The sequence below is a fragment of the Erinaceus europaeus genome, chromosome 4 (genome assembly GCF_950295315.1).
Source record: "Erinaceus europaeus chromosome 4, mEriEur2.1, whole genome shotgun sequence".
Classification (NCBI taxonomy): domain Eukaryota; kingdom Metazoa; phylum Chordata; class Mammalia; order Eulipotyphla; family Erinaceidae; genus Erinaceus; species Erinaceus europaeus.
Window position 1 is genome coordinate 22,417,798 of NC_080165.1, and position 20,073 is coordinate 22,437,870.

General features: G+C 47.6%; 1 protein-coding gene and 1 long non-coding RNA gene across 2 annotated transcripts in view; both read right to left on the minus strand.

The window, feature by feature from the left end:
- LOC132538011 (uncharacterized) overlaps positions 1 to 20,073 on the minus strand; it is a 447,435-nt gene that overhangs the window by 74,638 nt on the left and 352,724 nt on the right. The gene's annotated exons all lie outside the window — the stretch shown is intronic.
- On the minus strand, positions 16,021 to 17,467 carry LOC132538173 (DNA dC->dU-editing enzyme APOBEC-3G-like). Its single transcript, XM_060190755.1, is given in 4 exon segments — positions 16,021 to 16,073; positions 16,446 to 16,546; positions 16,548 to 16,714; positions 17,324 to 17,467. Coding segments are annotated over 4 exon segments (459 nt in total). The 5' UTR covers positions 17,462 to 17,467.

Here is a 20,073-nt window from a genome sequence, read left to right on the forward strand (position 1 = left end):
AAAACCCTGAATGATGAAGCAAATTTTAGAGGCAGAGACTAAAAGGGGATGAGACCTGAGGCTTGAGACAGAAACAAAGGAGAGTTAGTGAGAAAGTCAGATTTCATTTTGCTTAAGACCTTGAATGTGGGAACTGGAGGGAGAAGTAATATCAACCAAGGAGTTTTGCTATGAGAGGACATTATTCTAAAAGTGAAATCTCAAAGGGGAGACTTCAGCTCTCCCAGGTGCCACAGATAGGCCAGCAGGAAAAGTTTCAGCTCTGCCCTCTCTTGCCAGGACACTCCTCCTTTGTGAAATTTTGTGCTTGACTGATCTGAGGAGAAAGCATGAAATAGAAAAACAGTGAAATTTCATCTAGGAAGTTTTCTTAGGCAAACTCAGAGGTCACTGGTCTCTGTTTAGCTGCTTTCCCTGGAAGCTGGCAGACAGGCCCCATCTCCATGTGTGGGTCCAAATGGAAAATATTCTTGGTGTTTTGGGTTTTTAGAATCATCTTCCAGCCCCAAGGGAAGGGTTACAGCAGTTTATAATGTGAGCTCTGGTGCAGATCCAGTAACTGCAGCTACAGGAACCCAAGTTGTGAGAGTCAGGGAAGTTCTGTGGGCACACTGGCTCTGTATAGGGTGACAAAGCCTGGAACAGACAGGACTCACCTGTTGGGCATTAGAGGCACCTTGTAGCACTATCCATGGTCCTGAACCACATAGTTTCTGACTAGTAATGAAGTTAATTATTCCACTTTCTACTGGGCCTGAGTCTCTCCTAGGAACTTGGAATCAAGTAGATAAGGATGTAAGAGAGAAGAAAGAACACCAGACTAAATCCTTTGAAGAATCATGATGCTAAAGTGTTTTCAGAGAGAAGAAAATGGGGCATTCTGGTTAGCACTTGCAGAATTTTATAGTCACCCAGACTTGTCAATATTTGGGAAGCACACTGCCCTGCCATTTCCTTCAAATGGAAGTTTCTGGAAGAGAATAGAAACACAGAATTCCTGGAGTTGAGGGTTCATGCTGGATTCCTGAGTCATCTTTCCAGTGTGTGTGGTAGGGCTTCTGCGGTGTTGATTAAACTGACAAGATGCTGAGTCTCAGAGAAAGTCTAGGGGAAAGTATTTAGAATGAATTGACTTCCATCATTTCTCCAAAGAGGCTAACATTTTATGCTTTAAAATTTTTTTCTTATATTTATTTATTTATTCCCTTTTGTTGCCCTTGTTGTTATATTGTTGTAATTATTATTGTTGTTGTTGTTGATGTCAATGTTGTTGGATAGGACAGAGAGAAATAGAGAGAGGCGGGAAAGACAGAGAGGGAGAGAGAAAGATACACACCTACATACCTGCTTCACTGCTTATGAAGCGACTCCCCTGTAGGTAGGGAGCCAGGGGCTCAAACCTGGATCTTTACACCGGTCCTTGTGCTGCACTATTGCTCAACTCCCTCGTTTTATGATTTTTTCTTTTTTAATTTTTATTTATAAAATGGAAATATAGAGAAGATCATAGGATAAGAGGGGTACAATTCCACACAATTCCCACCACCGGAACTCTGTATCGCATCCTCTCCTTTGAAAGCTTTCTTCTTCTTAATTTTTAAAAATTATTTATAAAAAGGAAACACTGACAAAAACTATAAGATAAGAGGGGTGCAACTCCACACAGTTCCCACCATCAGAACTCCATATCCCATCCCTTCCTTGATAGCTTTCTATTCTTTAACCCTCTGGGAGTATGGACCAAGGGACATTGTGGGATGCAGAAGGTGGAAGGTCTGGCTTCTGTAATTGCTTCCCTGATGAACATGGGCATTGGCAGGTCGATCCATACTTCCAGCCTGCCTCTCTCTTTCCCTAGTGTGGTGGGGCTCTGGGGAAGCGGGGCTCCAAGACACATTGGTGGGGTTGTCTGTCCAGGGAAGACTGGCTGGTATCATGGTAGCATCTACAAGAAGATGGTGGCTGCAAGAAGAGTTAACATATAAAGCCAAACAAATTGTTGACTAATACATTTTATGCTTTTAAATATTTATTTTTAAAAATATAAATACTTATTTTAAAATGTTATTTCACATGTGAGAAGAACAAGAGCACTTCTCCAGGACATACAACACCAGGGACCAAACTGGGAGCCTCAGACATGCAAGTTTTGTGCTCTACCAGTTGTGATAGTTTGCCAGTCACCGGAGATAATATTCTAACCTGTGTGTGGAGCACTTGATATTAGAGTCTTTAATCCTCATGGAAGACTTATCACAAGTTTCCAAGTTGAATTCGGTATGAGCTTATTAGAAATGAATGAGATGTCATGGCTTCAATGGTGAGTGTAGACCTTAAACTCAGGTATTTACAACCCCACCACCATTTACCTCTTCCTTCCTCCATCTCCATTTCTTTCTTTCTTTCTTTCTTTCTTTCTTTCTTTCTTGCTTGCTTGCTTGCTTGCTTGCTTTCTCTTTCTTTCTCTTTCTTTCTTTCTTTATCTATTTCTCTCTTTCTTTCTTTCTCTCTCCATTTCTTCCTTCCTTTCTTTGCCGCCAGATATATTGCTGAGGCTTAATGCGTGCACAGTGATTCCAACACTCACAGCAGCCTTTTTCCTCTTTTCTTTTTCCTCTTCCTCCTCCTCCTCTTCCTCCTTCTCCCCATTCTTCTTTAACCTTCTCCTTCTTTTTCTTCTTTAATAGAGAATGAGACAGAGGGAGGGAGAGATCCTGGCTTATAGTGATCTCTGGATTCCTGTCCCATCAGCCGTCTCCTCACGGCAATGCAGATATTACTCTTTCTAGTCTACCTCCTCACACTGATGGGCCCCATAGGCTTCCACGGCTGACTGTTTGAACAGACAGACCTCTTGGGGGAACTGCACCAACCACATTCTCTTTTCTAGACATTTAGACTTGAAAAGTCCTGATTCTACTAGGCTCTGTTTTGATGCTGGACTTGGAAGGGACTCGAGGGGCTATTTGGAGATAGATATGCTAGTCCCAGTGCAAACACAGAAGCCAAACTGGCCAGGAGAAGAATGAAAGAATTTCAGGGGAAGCAGAAATAGGGAGGGTGAGATGAGAGAGACACTGCCTTGCTGAGCACAGGCTGCAAGAGACTCCGAAGTTCATGGCTAAGGCCTGCATGGCACAGAGTTCACAGCATGTCCATAGCAGAAGGTCCAGCAGGTGATTCCAACTCTGCCTGCCATCTCCTGGCTCCAGATAAAGGAGAGTTTTGCTAGGGGGGTGATAACTTGAACCTGAGTTTGACAGTGGTATTCATTAGGCTCCTAGAAGCTTGTTCCTCAGTGATTTCACACCAAAGATCATCAACTTGTAGTAAAAAAAGCAGTCTAGTTGCAGGCCGAGCACTGGCACACCCAGTTAAGCACACATAGTGAGAAGCACAAGGACCCACACAAAGATCCCGGTTTGAGCCCCTGATCCCCACCTGCAAGGGGGCTAGCTTCACAAGCAGTGAAGCAGGTTTGCAGGTGTTTCTCTTTCTCTCTCCCTCTCTATCTGCCCCCCTCCTCTCTCAATTTCTCTCTGTCCTATCCAATAAAATGGAAAAAATGACCACCAGGAGCAGTGGATTTGTAGTGCAGGCACCAAACCCTAGTGATAACCTTGGAGGGAAAAAAAAGATAATGACATAGGTTGGGGAGATAGCATAACAGTTCTGCAAAAGATTTTCATGCCTGAAGCTCTGAGGTCCCAGGTTCAATCCCCAGCATCACCAGAAGCCAGAATTGAGCAGTGCCCTAGTCTCTCTTTATAAATAAATAAATATTTTTAAACAATAAATCTGGGTGTATCGCACCAAGTAAAAGACTTTGGGGTGGTGGGGAGGGTTCAGGTCCTATAACATGATGGTAGAGGAAGACCTGGTGGGGATTTAACTGCTGTGTGGAAAACTGAGAGATGTTACACATGTACAAGCTACTGTATTTTATTGTCAACTGTAAACCATTAATCCCCCAACATTGGTTGGGGAGATGGCACAATGGATAAAACACTGGACTCTCAGGCACGAGGTCCTGAGTCCAATCCCCAGCAGCACATGGACCAGAGTGATGTCTGGTTCTCTCTATCCTCATGTCTTTCTCATTAATAAAATTTTAAAAAAATATTTTTAAAAATTTAAAAATCCCCCAATAAATAAAAAAGATAAAGCTGCATTTTAAACATTAAGAATAGTTTCATGGCCAGTGAAGTATCTCACTTGAATACTGTGCTGCTTTGCCATGCACCCACCTCAGATTTGGGCCAAATCTCCACTACTGTGGTTCTCTCTTTCTCTCCCTCTCTCTCCCCTTATCTCCCTCTATCTGTCTCTATTTTAGATGGAAGGAAGGAAGGGAAGAAGGAAGGAAGGGAGGGAGGGAGGAAGGGGGAAGAGAGAAAGAAAGGAAGAAAGAGAATAAAGTCCTACCTCTGCCCACCCTTCTCTCTGGGGCCTTGTTGGCTCTTTTCTCGAGGCTGGAGTGGAGCTAGCAGGGGGCTCCACCCTCATCAACACCATATTCGATTCCGAAGTGGACACATAGCCCAAATCCATCCAAACACTGTGAACTGCAGAGTTTTTTCCCAGAAATTCAGGGACACAGCTATTCTCTGTCAGTGTGTTTGGTGCAATGTGAACTTGTGGAACTTGGAGCTGCCTTAGTAATTTTTAAACCACAGAGGAATCTGGTCTGAAAAGAAGCCAATACGAGGGGGGAGACAGAGCTGAGACACCTTCGTGAAATAGAATCTGCTTGCTGACTTCACAGATAATGGGATTTTTCCCTGACTGAAAGCACACTGCCCTATGGCACTGTTTTTTCTCAAAGCGTGATGAAAAGCCATTGTCAGGATCAGATGATACTTATATTTCACTACTTTCTCTCACCCTGGATCAAGGTCCAAATATGAGACCTTAGCTAGCCGCTGCCTTGATTTCTCTGAACAGAGCGTCATGTGGAGCAGACTCTCTCACAGAGCGGCACCTCCTCTGAGAGGCTATCTGGCACCATCCTCAGAGAGCCATTTCTAACGCATGACTCATAAAGCAAATGATCTATATGTGAACAAGCTTCTTATCATACTTGGGCAAGACAAACAAAATGACATGCCAGGCAGCATTTTTCCTTCATGTTTGAACCCTGCGTGTGCCCAAGACTTGCTTCAGATCCTGCACCCTGAGCGGTTTTGACTTACTCAAGCAGCATGTGGACACTGGCCATTGCTTATCTGCTTTGTGTGCTCTGGATATTGTGCAGAGCCTCATAGTATTTTTTTTTAATGTATTTATTTATACCAGAGCGCTGCTCAGCTCTGGTTGGTGCAAGTCTTTTTGCATAACCACTATGCTGTCTCCCCAGCCCCCACAGTGTTATTTGAAATAGGTTTATTTATTTATTTATTTATTTTGGTTTGGTTTTTTCCACTTGGCTCTCTCTCTATGCACAGTTCTATCATTATTTTTGTAGCTAAAAGAATCTCTTGGTTTGGCCCAGGTGGAGGTGCCCCGGGTTGAGTGCACATTACAATGTGCAAGGACCCTGGTTTGAGCCCCTGGTCCCCGCCTACAGAAGGGAAGGAAGCTTCGGAAGCAGTGAAGCAGGGCTGTAAATGTCTTTCTTTTTCTCTCCCTCTCTATCTTCCTCTCCACCTCTTAATTTCTTTGTCCTATCTAATAATATAGAAAAAGAAAGAAAGAAAGAAAGAAAGAAAGGCTTCCATGAGCAATGAGTGCATTTATAGCGCAGGCACCAAAACCCAGCTATCACCCTGGCAATAAAAATAAATATATAAATATTTCTTGGTAATTGTATGACTGACTTTACTGTGCATTTGTGGAGAGAACAACAACTTAATTTGATGCCTCTGTAGCTTTGGTCTCTTTCTTTCTTTAACAAATATTTTTATTTGGGAGCCGGGAGGTGGCGCAACAGGTTAACCGCACGTGACCAGAAGCGCAAGGACCGGCTCCCCACCTGCAGGGAGGTCGCTTCACAGGTGGTGAAGCAGGTCTGCAGGTGTCTTTCTCTCCCCCTCTCTGTCTTGCTCTCCTCTCTCCATTTCTCTCTGTCCTATCCAACAACAATGACAACAACAATAATAACGATGAGCAACAAAATGATAAAAATATCCTCCAGGAGCAGTAGATTCGTAGTGCGGGCACTGAGGCCCCGCGATAACCCTGGAGGAAAAAAAAAAACAAAAAAACAACTGAGAAAGATACAGAGAGAAAGAAACTAGACTATTACTCAGCTCTGGCTTTTATGGTGGTGCTGGGGATTGAACCTGAGACCTCATAGCCTCAGGCATGAAAGTGTTTTTGCATAACCATTATGCAAAATCCCCTGGTATGGATTTTCAACAAACACAAATAATCTCAAAAGCATTAATTAAGGAAGAAAGAAAGGAAGGAAGGAGTGAGAGAAGGGAGGAGAGAAGGAAGGAAGGAAGGAAGGAAGGAAGGAAGGAAGGAAGGAAGGAGGGAGTGGTGAAAGAAACTTTAAACTGATGTTGATTCTAACGTCTCCTTTGGTGATGTGCAAGCATGTGCCTCAGCCAAGTCCTGGGCATTGCCTTGTGTGGCAGTGGGGGTGCCCTGCAGCAGTGGGCTGCCTAAAGAACAGCGACAGCCCCCACTTCAACACCTGTGCACCTCCAGGACTCGCCTCCCAGCACCCCTGCTCACCACTGCCCCTCTCGGGCATAGGTCATAGCTGCAATGAGCAGAGGCACGGCCCAGGGCTCTGAGCAGAAAGGTGCAGACAGAGAGAGGGTGTTCCTGGGACAAGGCACTGCAGTCAGGATCCGGCTTCAAAGTCAAAGGAATTTCTGCCTGCTGCACACCTTTCCCTGCAGATAAACTCCATGGTGACTCAGCACAGAAGTCTTGCCCCACAGAACAGAAGAAAAAAGTCCCAGACTGCAGAACCCTTGGCGGAGGCAAGCTTGCCCAGCATCTGAATGGCACCTGCAAGCTGAACCTACATGCCCAGCTTCCCAGATGGCTGGTGCATGTTCTAGACTTTGAAATCACACACAACTTTTTTTTAAATTTATTTCTTTATTGGGGAATTAATGTTTTACATTCAACAGTAAATACAATAGTTTGGACATGCATAACATTCCCCAGTTTCCCATTTAACAATAAAACCCCCTCTATGTCATTTATCATCCTTCATGGACCTGTATTCTCCCCACCCACCCACCCCAGAGTCTTTTACTTGGGTGCAATATGCCAATTCCATTTCTTTTTTTTAAAATTTATTTCTTTATTGGGGAATTAATGTTTTACATTCAACAGTAAATACAATAGTTTGGACATGCATAACATTCCCCAGTTTCCCATTAACAATACAACCCCCACTATGTCATTTATCATCCTTCATGGACCTGTATTCTCCCCACCCACCCACCCCAGAGTCTTTTAATTGGGTGCAATATGCCAATTCCATTTCAGGTTCTACTTGTGTTTTTTTTCTGATCTTGTTTTTCAACTTCTGCCTGAGAGTGAGATCATCCCATATTCATCCTTCTGTTTCTGACTTATTTCACTCAACATGATTTTTTCAAGGAACACACAACTTTGATAGTGTACAAAGCCACATATAGTGTAAAAGTTTTTTTTTATTATTTGTTATTAACTAGACAGAAATTGAGATGGATGGGGAAGGTAGAGAGAAGAAAACAGACACTTGCAGCCCTGCTTCACCACCTGTGAAGCTTTCCCCTGCAGGTGGGGACCAGGGTCTTGAACTTGGGTCCTTGTGCACTGTAATATGTGTACTCAACCAGGTGTGCCACCACCTGGCCCCTAAAGTTTTTTTTAAGTATTTTATTTATTTTATTTTTGAGAGAGATGCAGAGAGAGAAAGACAGAGAGAAGCACCAGCGCACTACGCAGCTCTGGTTTATGGTGGTGTGGGGATTGAACCCAGGACTCTGGAGCCTCAGGCATGAAAGTCTCTTTGCATATCCGTTATATTATCTACCCCACCCCTAAAGTTTTTTTTTAACACATGTTTTATTTATTGATTTTTAAATTAAAGAAAAAAATAGAGAGAGACACAACAGAGTATGACTCAGATCTGGTTTATGGCGGTGCTGGTGACTGAACCTGAAACCTCAGAGCCTCAGGAAGGGAAGTCTTTTGCATAAGGGTATATGCACTATACTATCTCCCAGCTCCTAAAATTTTGTTTCTCTTTACTTGAACTGAACCCAAGACCCCTGTGCCCACCCTACATTTCTACCCCCTACACACACACACACACACACACACACACACACACACACACACTTTGTCCACATGACATTAGTTTATGATTTGTTTCTTTCTTTTTAAAAAAAGGATTTATTTATTTATTTATGAGAAAGATAGGAGGAGAGAGAGAAAGAACCAAACATCACTCTGGTACATGTGCTGCCAGGGATTGAACTCAGGACCTCATGCTTGAAAGTTCCATGCTTTATCCACTGCGCCACCTCCTGGACCACATGATTTATTTCTAATAATAGCTTCTAAAAACTAGTCCCACTTTACCTGTGGGTATGTCTCCTCTTTGTTCTTTCATTCCATTAAGCTATTCCACAGCTCCTTTGGTGCTGGGCTCACCAGGTTCAGTGGTCTTTCTTACAGCGGGGGAGGTGGCGTAAAGTCAGAGTGCAGGACTTGCAGGCTTGAGGTCCCAAGTTTGAGCCCCAGCATTGTACATGCCAGTGATACCCTCATTTCTCCTTTCTCTCTATTAATAAATAGATGTTTCTTTTAAAATTTTATTATTTATTGGGTAGACAGAGAGAAATTGAAAAGGAAAGGGAGAGAGAGAGAGAGAGAGAGGGAGAGAAAAGCCTATAGTCTTCACAACTTGTAAAGTTTCCTGCCTCAAAGGAACACTTCTGCACTTCTGGTGAGAATGTAAATTGGTCCAACCTCTGTGGAGAGCAGTCTGGAGAACTCTCAGAAGGCTAGAAGTGGACCTACTCTATGACCCTGCAGTTCCTCTCCTGGGGATATACCCTCAGGAACCCAACACACCCATCCAGAAAGATTTGTGTATACCTATGTTCATAGCAGCATAATTTGTAATAACCAAAACCTGGAAACAACCCAGGCATCCAACAACAGATGAGTGGCCGAGAAAGTTGTGGTATATAAACACAACGGAATACTACTCAGCTATTAAAAAATGGTGAATTTGGGGGCCAGATGGTAGCACACCGAGTTAAGCTCACATAGTTCGAAGCACAAGGACCTGTGCAAGGATCTTGGTTCAAACCCCCAGCTCCCCACGTGTGTGTGTGTGTGTGTGTGTGTGTGTGTGTGTGTGTGTGTGTGTGTGTGTGTGAGGGGGTCGCTTCGTAAGTAGTGAAGCAAGTCTATGGGTGTCTGTCTTTCTCTCCCCCTCTCTGTCTTCCCCTCCTCTCTCAATTTCTTTTTTTGAATTTGCTTTTTCCCCCTTTTGTTGCCCTTGTTGTTTTATTGTTGTTGTAGTTATTATTATTGATGTCATTGTTGTTGGATAGGACAGAGAGAAATGAAGATAGGAGCAGAAGACAGAGAAAGGGAGAGAAACATAGACACCTGCATATCTGCTTCACCACCTGTGAAGTGACTCCCCTGCAGGTGGGGAGCTGGGGGCTCAAACTGGGATCCTTACGCTGGTCCTTGCGCTTGGCACCACCTGTGCTTAACCCTCTGTGCTACCACCCGACCCCCTACTCCTCTCTCAATTTCTCTCTGTCCTATCTAACAGCAGCAACAACAATAGCAATAGCAATGATAGCAACAATAGAAAAAAGTTGGTATCCAGGAGCAGTGGATTTGTAGTGCAGGCACTGAGCCCCAACAATAACACTGGAGACAAAAAAAGAAAAAAATGGTGAATTCATCTTCTTCACCTCATCTTGAATGGAGCTTGAAGGAATCATGTGAAGTGAGATAAGCCAGAAAGAGAAGGATGAATATGGGATGATCTCACTCATAGGCAGAAGTTGAAAAATAACAACAGAAGGGAGAACACTAAGGAGAATTTGGACTGGATGTTGGTGTTTTGCACCGAAGTAGAAGACTCTGGGGTAGGGTGGTGGGAGGGTTCAGGTTGTGGAACATGATGGCAGAGGAAGACCTGGTGGGAGCTTAAATTATTATATGGAAAACTGAGAAATGTCACACATGTACCAACTACTGTATTTTACTGTCGACTGTAAACTAACCATCTCCCAATAAAGAAAAACAAATAAATATGTGAATAAATAAAAGATCCCCCCTGCAGTTGGGGACCCAGGTTTGAACCTAGGTCCTTATAGCAGCGTCTGCTGTCAACTAAGTGTGTCTTTCTCTCTTTCTTTTTTTTCTTTTCTTTCTTTCTTTCTTTTCTTTTCTTTTTTTTTTTTTGCCCCTTGGGTTGTTGGGGCTCAATGCTGGTACTACAAATCCACTGCTCCTGGTGGCCTTATTATTATTATTGTTGTTGTTGTTGTTGGACAGGACAGAGAAATTGAGGAAGATGGGGAAGATAGAGAGGGAGAAAGAAACATGCAGACCTGCTTTGTCACTTGTGAAGCTTTCTCCTTGCAGGTGGAGAGCCAGAGGCTCAAACCTGGATTCTTACACGGGTCCTTGCACTTAGTACTACGTGTGCTTTATGAGGTGCACCACCACTTGGTCTCTCTCTCTCTCTCCTCTCTCTTTCTTTTTAAAATCATCCTTGGGCCCTGAGGAACTTCTTCTCTTCTTCAACACTAACTTCTTAGGATCACAATTTTACTGTGTAACGTAACTTTTATGTCAGGGCTAGTTTTGTCTCCTCAGGTAATCATCTTTGACAAATGATCTCCTTGGCAATTTCCCAGCTTGTTGGCCTCCAATTTCTCAATTGCTTTTGTGTCAGTAGCTCCCTGCTATGACTGTTGCTTCTTACAGCTCAGGAGTAATCTCACAGGGGCTGACTCTACAGTGCTTGCAGGTCTGTTTTTTAATATTTCATTATGGTGGTGTTAGGGATTGAACCTGGTGTCTAGGAGCCCCAGGCATGAGGGTCATTTGCACAACCATTACGCTGTCTCCTCTGTCCAATGCTGGTGTTTTTTTGAGAGGTCCTGCTGACAAATGCAGCTTTCACCAGGAGGTGTGTTTGCAGCTTCATCCCACGCTGTGTGTGTGTCTGGCTTGTGTAAGGAAGAGGAGTATCATCTCACAGGGAGGCGTTTTGGGTGGCCTCATCTCCTGTAGCTTCCTACTACTTTTCATGTCACTGGCGTTAGGACACCATAGGGTTCTCTGATCACAGCCCTACAGTTTATTCCAGAAAACACAGATCTAGCTAGCATTTGACAAAGACCGCTCAGTCCAGATGCAGCCAACCAACATGACAGGGACAGAAACCAGGAGAAATGGGGCAGGTGAGCTAGTGGGAGCAAGATGGGTGTCCATCCTGTGTGATTTGAGAGGGCACAGTAGGCTGCAGTGACTTGCAGACCCAGTGATGTCCAAGCCAGGACTTCCCACCTAACTATGGTGCATAGAAGGGGGTTATTTCCCAAAAGCCAAGAGCCTGGACTAGGAAACAAGCCATCCAGCTTTCCCCTCTGGCCTTGGGAACTTGAGAGAGTGGGGGAAGGAAAGCTGTTGAGTTCCCCAGCCCCAGCTCAGGCAGACAGCCAAGTCACCTGACTAGAAGGTATCACAGATGGGCATCACCTTTCTGCCACTGCAGAGGTGAGGAAGCAGCAGTACTGAGAGGTGAAATGGGGAGAACCCAAGGTGACCTAGGAGATGAGCACCACAGAAGACACTGACAGAAAGATCTAGAAGACTGGAAAGCCTGACCTTACCCTGAAGTGCCTTAGGGTGGTCACAGGCCTCACTGCCCCTGGACCTGCCCCAGGACCTGCCTGCAGATGTGACAGTGAGGAGCTCTTGCTTTCTGCCCAGGGAAGGGGGCTGGGTCCTTCGCTGAGAAATGAGTGGGTGGTGGGTGGGTATGATAGAGAGGCCAAGGTAGTCTCACTCCAAAATGGGAGTATTGTAAAAATTTATTTGTGGGGGTCAGGCGGTAGCGCAGAGGGTTAAGCACACATGGCACAAAGCGCAAGGACCGGCATAAGGATCCCAGTTCCAGCCCCCAGCTCCCTGCCTGCAGGGGAGTCGCTTCACAGGCGGTGAAGCAGGTCTGTAGGTGTCTCTCGTTCTCTCCCCCTCTCTGTCTTCCCTTCCTCTCTCCACTTCTCTCTGTCCTATCCAACAATGAACGACATCAACAACAACAATAATAACCACAACAAGGCTACAACAACAAGGGCAACAAAAGGGGGGAAATATAGCCTCCAGGAGCAGTAGATTCATGGTGCAGGCACTGAGCCCCAGCACTAACCCTGGAGGCAAAAATATATAGGTATATATATTTTTTTTTCCCTTTGGCAGGAGAGACAGGATAATTGTCATGCAAAAGATTTTCATGCCTAAGGCTCTGAGTTCTCAATTCAAGCTCATTTCCCTACACCACCCTAAGCCAGAGCTAAGCAGTGCTCTAGTAAAAAAAGAAAAAAAGTTTACTTGTTGCTCAGCCCCCAACCCCTCTCCCACCTACCCCATCCTGACTGAACTGCAGCTTCACCTCTGTCACCCACTAAGTGTGTGCAGAGTCACATCTGCGTTCTTAACGCTCTGTCTCTGCTCTGATTGACTGTGCCCTAGATTACAGCGGTCTGATAGTGTTCCTAGTCATTACTATGTGGGAAGTGCTCTCTCACTTTCTCAGTACTTTCTCATATCTCATTGTCAACCATATTTCATCTGTCGATTGAACTTAAATGGCTTTTTCATTGAAAACAATAAAAGGGAGGTGGGGGCTGTGTGGTGGCGTGCCTGGTGGAGTGCACATTTTACAAGGAGCAAGGACCCAGGTTTGAGCCCCCGGTCCCCATCTGTAGGGGGAAAGCTTTGTGAGTGGTGAAGCAGGGCTGCAGGTATCTTTTTATCTCTTTCCCTCTCTATCACCCCCTTCCCTCTCATTTTCTGGCTGTCTCTCTCCAATAAATAAGTAAAGATAATAATTTTAAAAAACAGTAAAAATGGGTGTCACCGCCCAGCCCCCTCAGGTCTACTATTAAATGATATATATATTTCATATTTAATATGAAGGTGGATTTCACAAAATAATTGTGACTATTAGCAGTGATGAGGCCAGCCTGTCAGATACATGGTTTTGTGTATTTTCAGTTGACAAGCTATACTGAACAGGGCTGACATCATGATTCTCACCTGTCTTCTCTCACTGACACACAACACCTGGTCTCAGGACCCACAATGGATGCCTTCAATCAAAGAAGCAGGCCATAGCAATGCCACCAGTCCAGTGATACTCACCATAAATGGCCCTGTATGATCAGGAGGCTTTAGGGGTGTCAGCCCTCCTGAAACACCCTCAGCTTCTGTCCCTCTGTCCCTCCAAGTCTCCAGTTCCAGACTCTTCTCCCCCTGGGACAGGAATGTGGGCAGGCTGGGTGCTGGCATCTGCAGGGACAGACCCTTCCTTGAGGACGCCCTGCAGGACACCACTGAGCAGGGCCAAGGGGAGGGCAGTGTCCAGCCTTTCTAGGAAGCACTGGGCTTAGTCTTCAGGCCAGAGCTGTGCCAGGAGCTGCCCAGCCTCCTGTCCACGGAGCTCCCTCCCAGCCCTCCTCTCACTCACTGCATGGTCCTTCAGCCCAGAGCCAGGTGGCTGGGGGCCTTCAGGCTGTCGGTGGGCACAGTTCCAGCCCTGCAGCTTCCCCCGGAGGCTGTGCTCACCACAGAGGACATTCCTGTCAGCACAGCTCCTGGCCCTCATGACACACCTCCTAAGTGGAAAGGTGCCTGCCCCTCCCCAAGCATATACTGGAAGGAATTTCCTGGAGGACCAGTGGTGGCACAGTGTCTAGAGTTCTGGACTCTCAAGCGTGAGGTCCTGAGTTCAACCCCCAGCATCACATATGCCAGAGTGATGTCCTTGTTCTCTCTCTCTCTCTCTCCCTCTCTCTCTCTCTCTCTCTTTCATATTGATGAATAAAGAATTCTTAAGGGTGTTGGGCAGTAGCAGCTGCTTAAGCGCAGGTGGTGCAAAGCACAAGGACCCATGTAAGGATCCCGGTTTGAGCCCCCAGCTCCCCACCTTCAGGAGAGTCGCTTCACAGGTGGTGAAACAGGTCTGCAGGTTTCTATCTTTCTCTCCCCCTCTCTGTCTTCCCCTCCTCTCTCCATTTCTCTCTGTCCTATATAAAAAACAACAACATCAATAGCAACGATAATAATAACCACAACAACAATAAAAGCAACCAGGATAACAAAAGGGAAAAAAAATGGCCTCCAGGAGCAGTGGATTTATGGTGCGGGCACCAAGCCCAGCAATAACCCTGGAGGCAAAAGAAAAGTACTAAAAAAAAAAAAAGAATTCTTAAAAATAACTTCCTTGGGGGCTGGGCAGTAGCACAGCTGGTTAAGCGCACATGTTGTAAAGCACAAGGACCAGCATAAGGATCCTGGTTCAAGCCCCCAGCTCCCCACTGGTGGAGGGGAGGGTGTCACTTCACAAGTGGTGAAGTAGGTCTGCAGGTGTCTTTCTCTCCCCCTCTCTGTCTTCCCCTCTTCTCTCGATTTCTCTCTGTCCTATTCAACAACAATAACAATAATAACAACAATGGTAAACAACAAGGGCAACAAAGGGGAAGACAAAAAAGCCTCCAAGAGCAGTGAATTCGTAGTGCAGGCACCAAGCCCCAGGAATAACCCTTGAGATAAAAAAAGAGAGAGAGAGAGAGTCAGGCAGTAGCACAGCAGGTTAAGTGCAATTTGCGCAAAGCACAAGGACCAGTGTAAGGATCCTGGTTCGAGCCCCCAGCTCCCTACCTGCAGGGGAGTCGCTTCACAGGCGGTGAAGCAGGTCTGCAGGTGTCTATCTTTCTCTCCCCCTCTCTCCCTGTCTTCCCCTCCTCTCTCCATTTCTCTCTGTCCTATCCAACAACGACAGCAATGACAAGAATAACAATAATAACTACAACAATAAAACAACAAGGGCAACAAAAGGGGATAAATAAATACTTTTTTTAAAAGAAAGAAAATAAAATACTGAAAAAAAATAATAAAATAACTTCCTTATATAGTTACAGAGCAAAGAATTTGTGGATGACTGTTAATATTTCAATTGAAATGTTTCTCTAAAAAATTAAAGGAAAATCTACTCTGATTCTGTGGAGTCTGATCTCCCTGGTATATATTTGGAACATAAGATAAATGAGAATTAATTGAAAAATAAGATCAGAAGAGAAAACACAAGTAGAACCTGAACTGGAGTTGGCGTATTGCACCAAAGTAAAAGACTCTGGGGTGGGGGTGGGTGGGTGGGGAGAGTACAGGTCCAAAAAGGATGGCAGAGGACCTAGTGGGGGTTGCATTGGTATGTGGAAAACTGAGAAATGTTATGCATGTACAAACTATTGTATTTACTGTCAAATGTAAAACATTAATTCCCAATAAAGTAATTTAAAAAAAGATAGATGAGAATTGAAAAGCAATGTCTTTTGATTGAAAAATCAATCTAGGATAATTTTGTTAATAATTTTAATTAATTTTTTAAGTATTTATTTATCCCCTTGGATCAGTCAGGAGAGGTTGCCCACAGTGATGTGTGCCTTATGAATGGATTTTTCTTCCAGCTCAGCAGAGACCTGCTGTCATCACAGAGATAAAGTCCATCCTTCAGGTTTCCTGATTCTAGAAGGACAAGGAGAACTTGCTGGTCCAGGGAGAGAGATAGGATGAGTTGGAGGTGTGGACTGGGCTGTTATGCAGGTGTGGAGGAGAGGGACAAGGTGGAGGGACAGTTGCCACAGGTGTCCAGGGGCACAGGGAGGGCAATGTGGAGCTGGTGCCCAGGCCTGAGCAGGCTCTGGGCAGAGGGAAGGAAGGAGGGAGTGTGAGAAGTGTGTGCTGCAGGAGTGGGGCCACCTGGAGAATGTCGTGCAGATCTCCAGCAAGTCTGACACTGGTCTACTCCAGCCCCGTCCAGGGCTGAAAGGCTTGTCCCTGGTGTTGCACAGACTCTGCAATGGCACAGGGCAGGGGTCAGCTCGGGGTCTGGGCAGGGGGTGGGCACAACCTGTGACTCAGGAACCGGAGACTCCTGAGACATCAGAGATCACAGGTAGCCTTGTTCTCTGCTCCTCAGGACTCAGCATGGCCACCAACCCTTTCTGCTCGGTGGGCTCTGAAGCAGCCTCTTTTGCTCCTGCTAGCAGCCCCAGTGTACCCTCCCCAGGCTGCCTCCCTCCCCTGAGCTTTCCCCCCAATAGACTCATTGCAACCCAGCATCAGCTCTGCAGGCAGCTAACAGCCCCCAGGACTGGATCCCACCCACCTGGAGAAGCACTTTGCACAGCTCTCTGTCCCACCCCGCACCACAGCCCTGGGCTGACCCAGCAGACTCATGAGGTGGATCTGGGCTCCAGCGGCCTGCAGCTGGCGCAACCCTTCCTCATATCCAGATGAGAGGGAGTGGATGCGGGCGGCAAAGATACAGGCTCATGTGTGGGTGTCCCCCTAGAAAAGTAGCCAATTCTGAGGCACAGTTGACACAGGGGCTCCAGGAGATGTAACAGGTGAGCCTGTACTGCAGGTTCAGCTCCAAATTCCAAGAAGGCACTTGGTCAAGGAACAGGGACTCGGCATGGCGTGGCTCACTGGTCTTTGCCCTACACAGAGAGGGGGAAACAGGCCTTGGGACAAATGAGTGTCATTGCTGGGCTCAGGTGATGCAGAGCCACCCAGCAAGGTGCAGAGTGACAGGATGCTGCCAGGGACTGGGAGCAGCTCTGGTGGGCTGTGCCAGGAGGGAACTGGGGGTGGGTGAGTGCAGGGGGGAAGCCTGAGCAAGAGCAGCTGGTAGGAGCCTGTGGACCTCTGGGCAGCGCAAGCGCTGGGGACTCCCCTGAGCCAGAAGTGACAGGGCAGAGCACCCAAATCAACAGGACTCCATCTCTGACTGAGGCTGTCCCGGCAGGGACTCAGGGTGAACCTGACCCTACTCCAGACCCCTTTCCCTCTGCCAGGATCCTCATCAGAAGCAAGTAGGAGGGGACAGATGAGCCCTGGAGGCTGGAGACAAAGGACTGAGGGTCAGTCCTCATAGCCACCAATCACAGCAGGCAGGAAAGACACCACACAAGTAATGGCAGTGCCACAGCAGATGTGAGGACTGTGAGGGGAGTTTTGTGGAGTGCCCCTTGCCACCCAGAATTTGCAGCCCTCAAGTGAGCAGGGTGCAGGCCAGCCTTCCTAGCAGCCACCTTGTCACCTGGTTGTGCTGGAAACCCCTGTGATCCTCTAGAGGGACCCAGGTGTCGCCAAGGAGGGACTCCACCTTGGAGCACATGCAGGTCTTGCGAAGCCTGCTGCCATTGTTGTAGTTGTTCAGGAAGGTGAGTTTGTCCATCAGGCGTCTGCTGGCAGAGCCAGGGGCCCCAGATCAGTCTCTCACAGGGCCTCCTCTGGACCCCACTCCCTGCCCTCTCCCTGAACCCACACCTGCCAGGCCAGACAGAGTAAAGGGATTCATGGCCTCCCTCTGTGATCATTCTGGTGCTTCCTGGGCAGCCAGCCAGGTCCTGGGTGGGGTCAGCCACAGGAGCTGGTGGGGTGCTCAGGGACTGTGATGGGGACCTCTCCTCCCAGAGTGGCTGGTCCTTTCCTTATCCCCACGCTGACTCCCTCCCAGCTGGGGGGACCCTTCCTGTTCTGTTTTCTCCTGTCTGCCTCTAACCCTGGCTAATGGGGGTGTGTGGAGGGGGAACACATTCCTGAGTTGCCGCCATGGTGTCCTGGTAGGAAGAGAGCTCTGAGACTGTTCCTCTCAAATGATCCATATGCTTTATGCTCTTATTGTGAAACCCAGGACCTTTACATAAAAGGAGGCTGGGCAATGAAGCCTCGATCCCCCACCTTCAGGGACGAAGCTTCTCAAGTTCTTAATCAGATCTGCAGCTCTCTCTCTCTCGCTCTCTCTCTTTGCCTCCATGTTATCGCTGGGGCTCAGTGCCAGCACTAGAAATCCACTGCTTCTGGTGGTCGTTTGGTTGTTGTTGTTGTTGTAGTTTTCATTGGATAGGACAGAGAGAAATTGAGAGGGTAGGGGAGATAGAGAGAGAACGATATCAAGAGATACCTGCAGACCTGCTTCACTACTCATCAAGTGACCCCCTTGCAGGTGAGAAGCTGGGGGCTTGAACCAGGATCCTTGTGCAGGTCCATGCACTTTGTACTGTATAGACTTAACCTAGTGTGCCACTGCCTGGCCCCCCAGGTGTCTGTCTGTCTCTGTCTCTCTCACCGATCAAATATAATAGAAGGAAAGAAAAAAGGGAAAAATGTTTCTGGGAGTGGTAAATTTATAGTTAAGTTGTCATTGAGTCCAAGCAAAAACCATGAAGCAATAAGAAGGAAGGAAGAAGGAAGGAAGGAAGGAAGGAAGGAAGGAAGGAAGGAAGGAAGGAAGGAAGGAAGAAGAGAGAAAAGAGAGACCTCATAAAGCCAACAGAGGCTGAAGACCCAGCTATGAAGTGACTGCAAAGCAGAAAGAGCAGGTTTCACAGGATTTGGGGTGGAGGAGCAGCCCCATCAGTGATGCCTAAGGGCCACCCCATACAAGGACTCAGGCAGAACCAGCCTGGGGGCATCTGTGGGGGCTGGCAGGACCTGACACTGGGAAGGAGGAGAAAGGCAGGAGGGGGAAGAGCCCCAGAGAACATGGGCCTCTCCAGGGGCAGGCAAGCTCCACAGGGGCCAGGTGAGGGCTCAGGAGCAGGTTGCCGAAGGGGTCCCTGGCCATGGGTCCTGCAGTGGCCTCCGTGTCTCAGTGCCTTCAGCTGTCCTCGTGGAGCCCTCTGCTTGTCTGCAGATCATGGCCTGTGGCCTTCTTCTGCTCTTCAGGACCCGGGAGCATCTGTGTCTGTGGAGTCTGCACTGCACGCCCCACCCTCCTGCCTCCGGGCGCTCCTGCCTCTGTGGTTTCTAGGAAGAAGGGAAGTCCGTGCCCCAAGTCCAGGATGTAAGTTTTAGTTTCCCTGGTCACAAGGACTGGCTCATGACCCTGGGCAGGGTGTGGCCACTCTGCACAGCGACAACCTGCTGCTGGCAGTCACAGGACAGAGAAGTGACAGGCGTCACACTTGGCAGAGGCCACTAACAGGACCCAGGGCACAGAGTCCAGGGCAGCCTGCAACTCCACACCAGCTGGTGGCAGCTGTCATTCTTCAGCTCCCTGGACCTTAGAGCTCAGGACCGTGGAAGGGGGACACCAGTGTGAGCCGCAGCTGCTGAGCAGATGGGGCTACCTTAGTCTCCCAGGCCAGGGGAGCCTAGTGGTGGCCTGGGGTTCCAAAGCCAGCTGAAGACCCAGGCTGAGGATGAGAGGACTCTGAGCTCATGCAGGGGTGAGAGGAAAGAAAGCTGGTTGCTCCTGGAGAATCACTGCATTGCCCCCCAACTACCCCCTCGGCACTCTTGGTGAGATGAACACAGCACTGTTCCCCCAGGCTTCTCCACACACTAAGCAGGTCCACAGAGAGGGATGGGTGGAGCTTCAGCCCCCCAAGCAGAGGGAGGGGCGCCTGTGTGAAGAGACCTGGGAGCAAGGCAGCTGAGCAAGGTGGGCTCGGTGCCCATGCAGGATGGAGGACAGGCTGAGAACCCTGGGCAGCCCACACTGCACCAAGCCTGACCGGGGACAAGGTCCCCAGCAGGTGCAGCCCGTCAGCTCTGTCCTCAGGGGCCAGAGTGGCTGTTCCTGGCAGTGTCTGTGCTCCAGGCCAGGCTGCCCTGTGTGAGGTCCTGCCCTTTCACTGAGGGTACCTCTCCACCTGAAAGTAGGTGGGGCCCTTACCCAAGGTGGCTGTTTGTTCTCATCTTGTCACATGCCCCCAGGACTTCTGTGTCTTGGATAAAGCTCTGAGCCCATGCCTAGGAACAGAGTTCCTGGGCAGACAGGGACCCAGACAGCTGGAGTCCTGGGGTGTCAGGGAGGATGCTATCCTGGAACCTGCCCTCTGA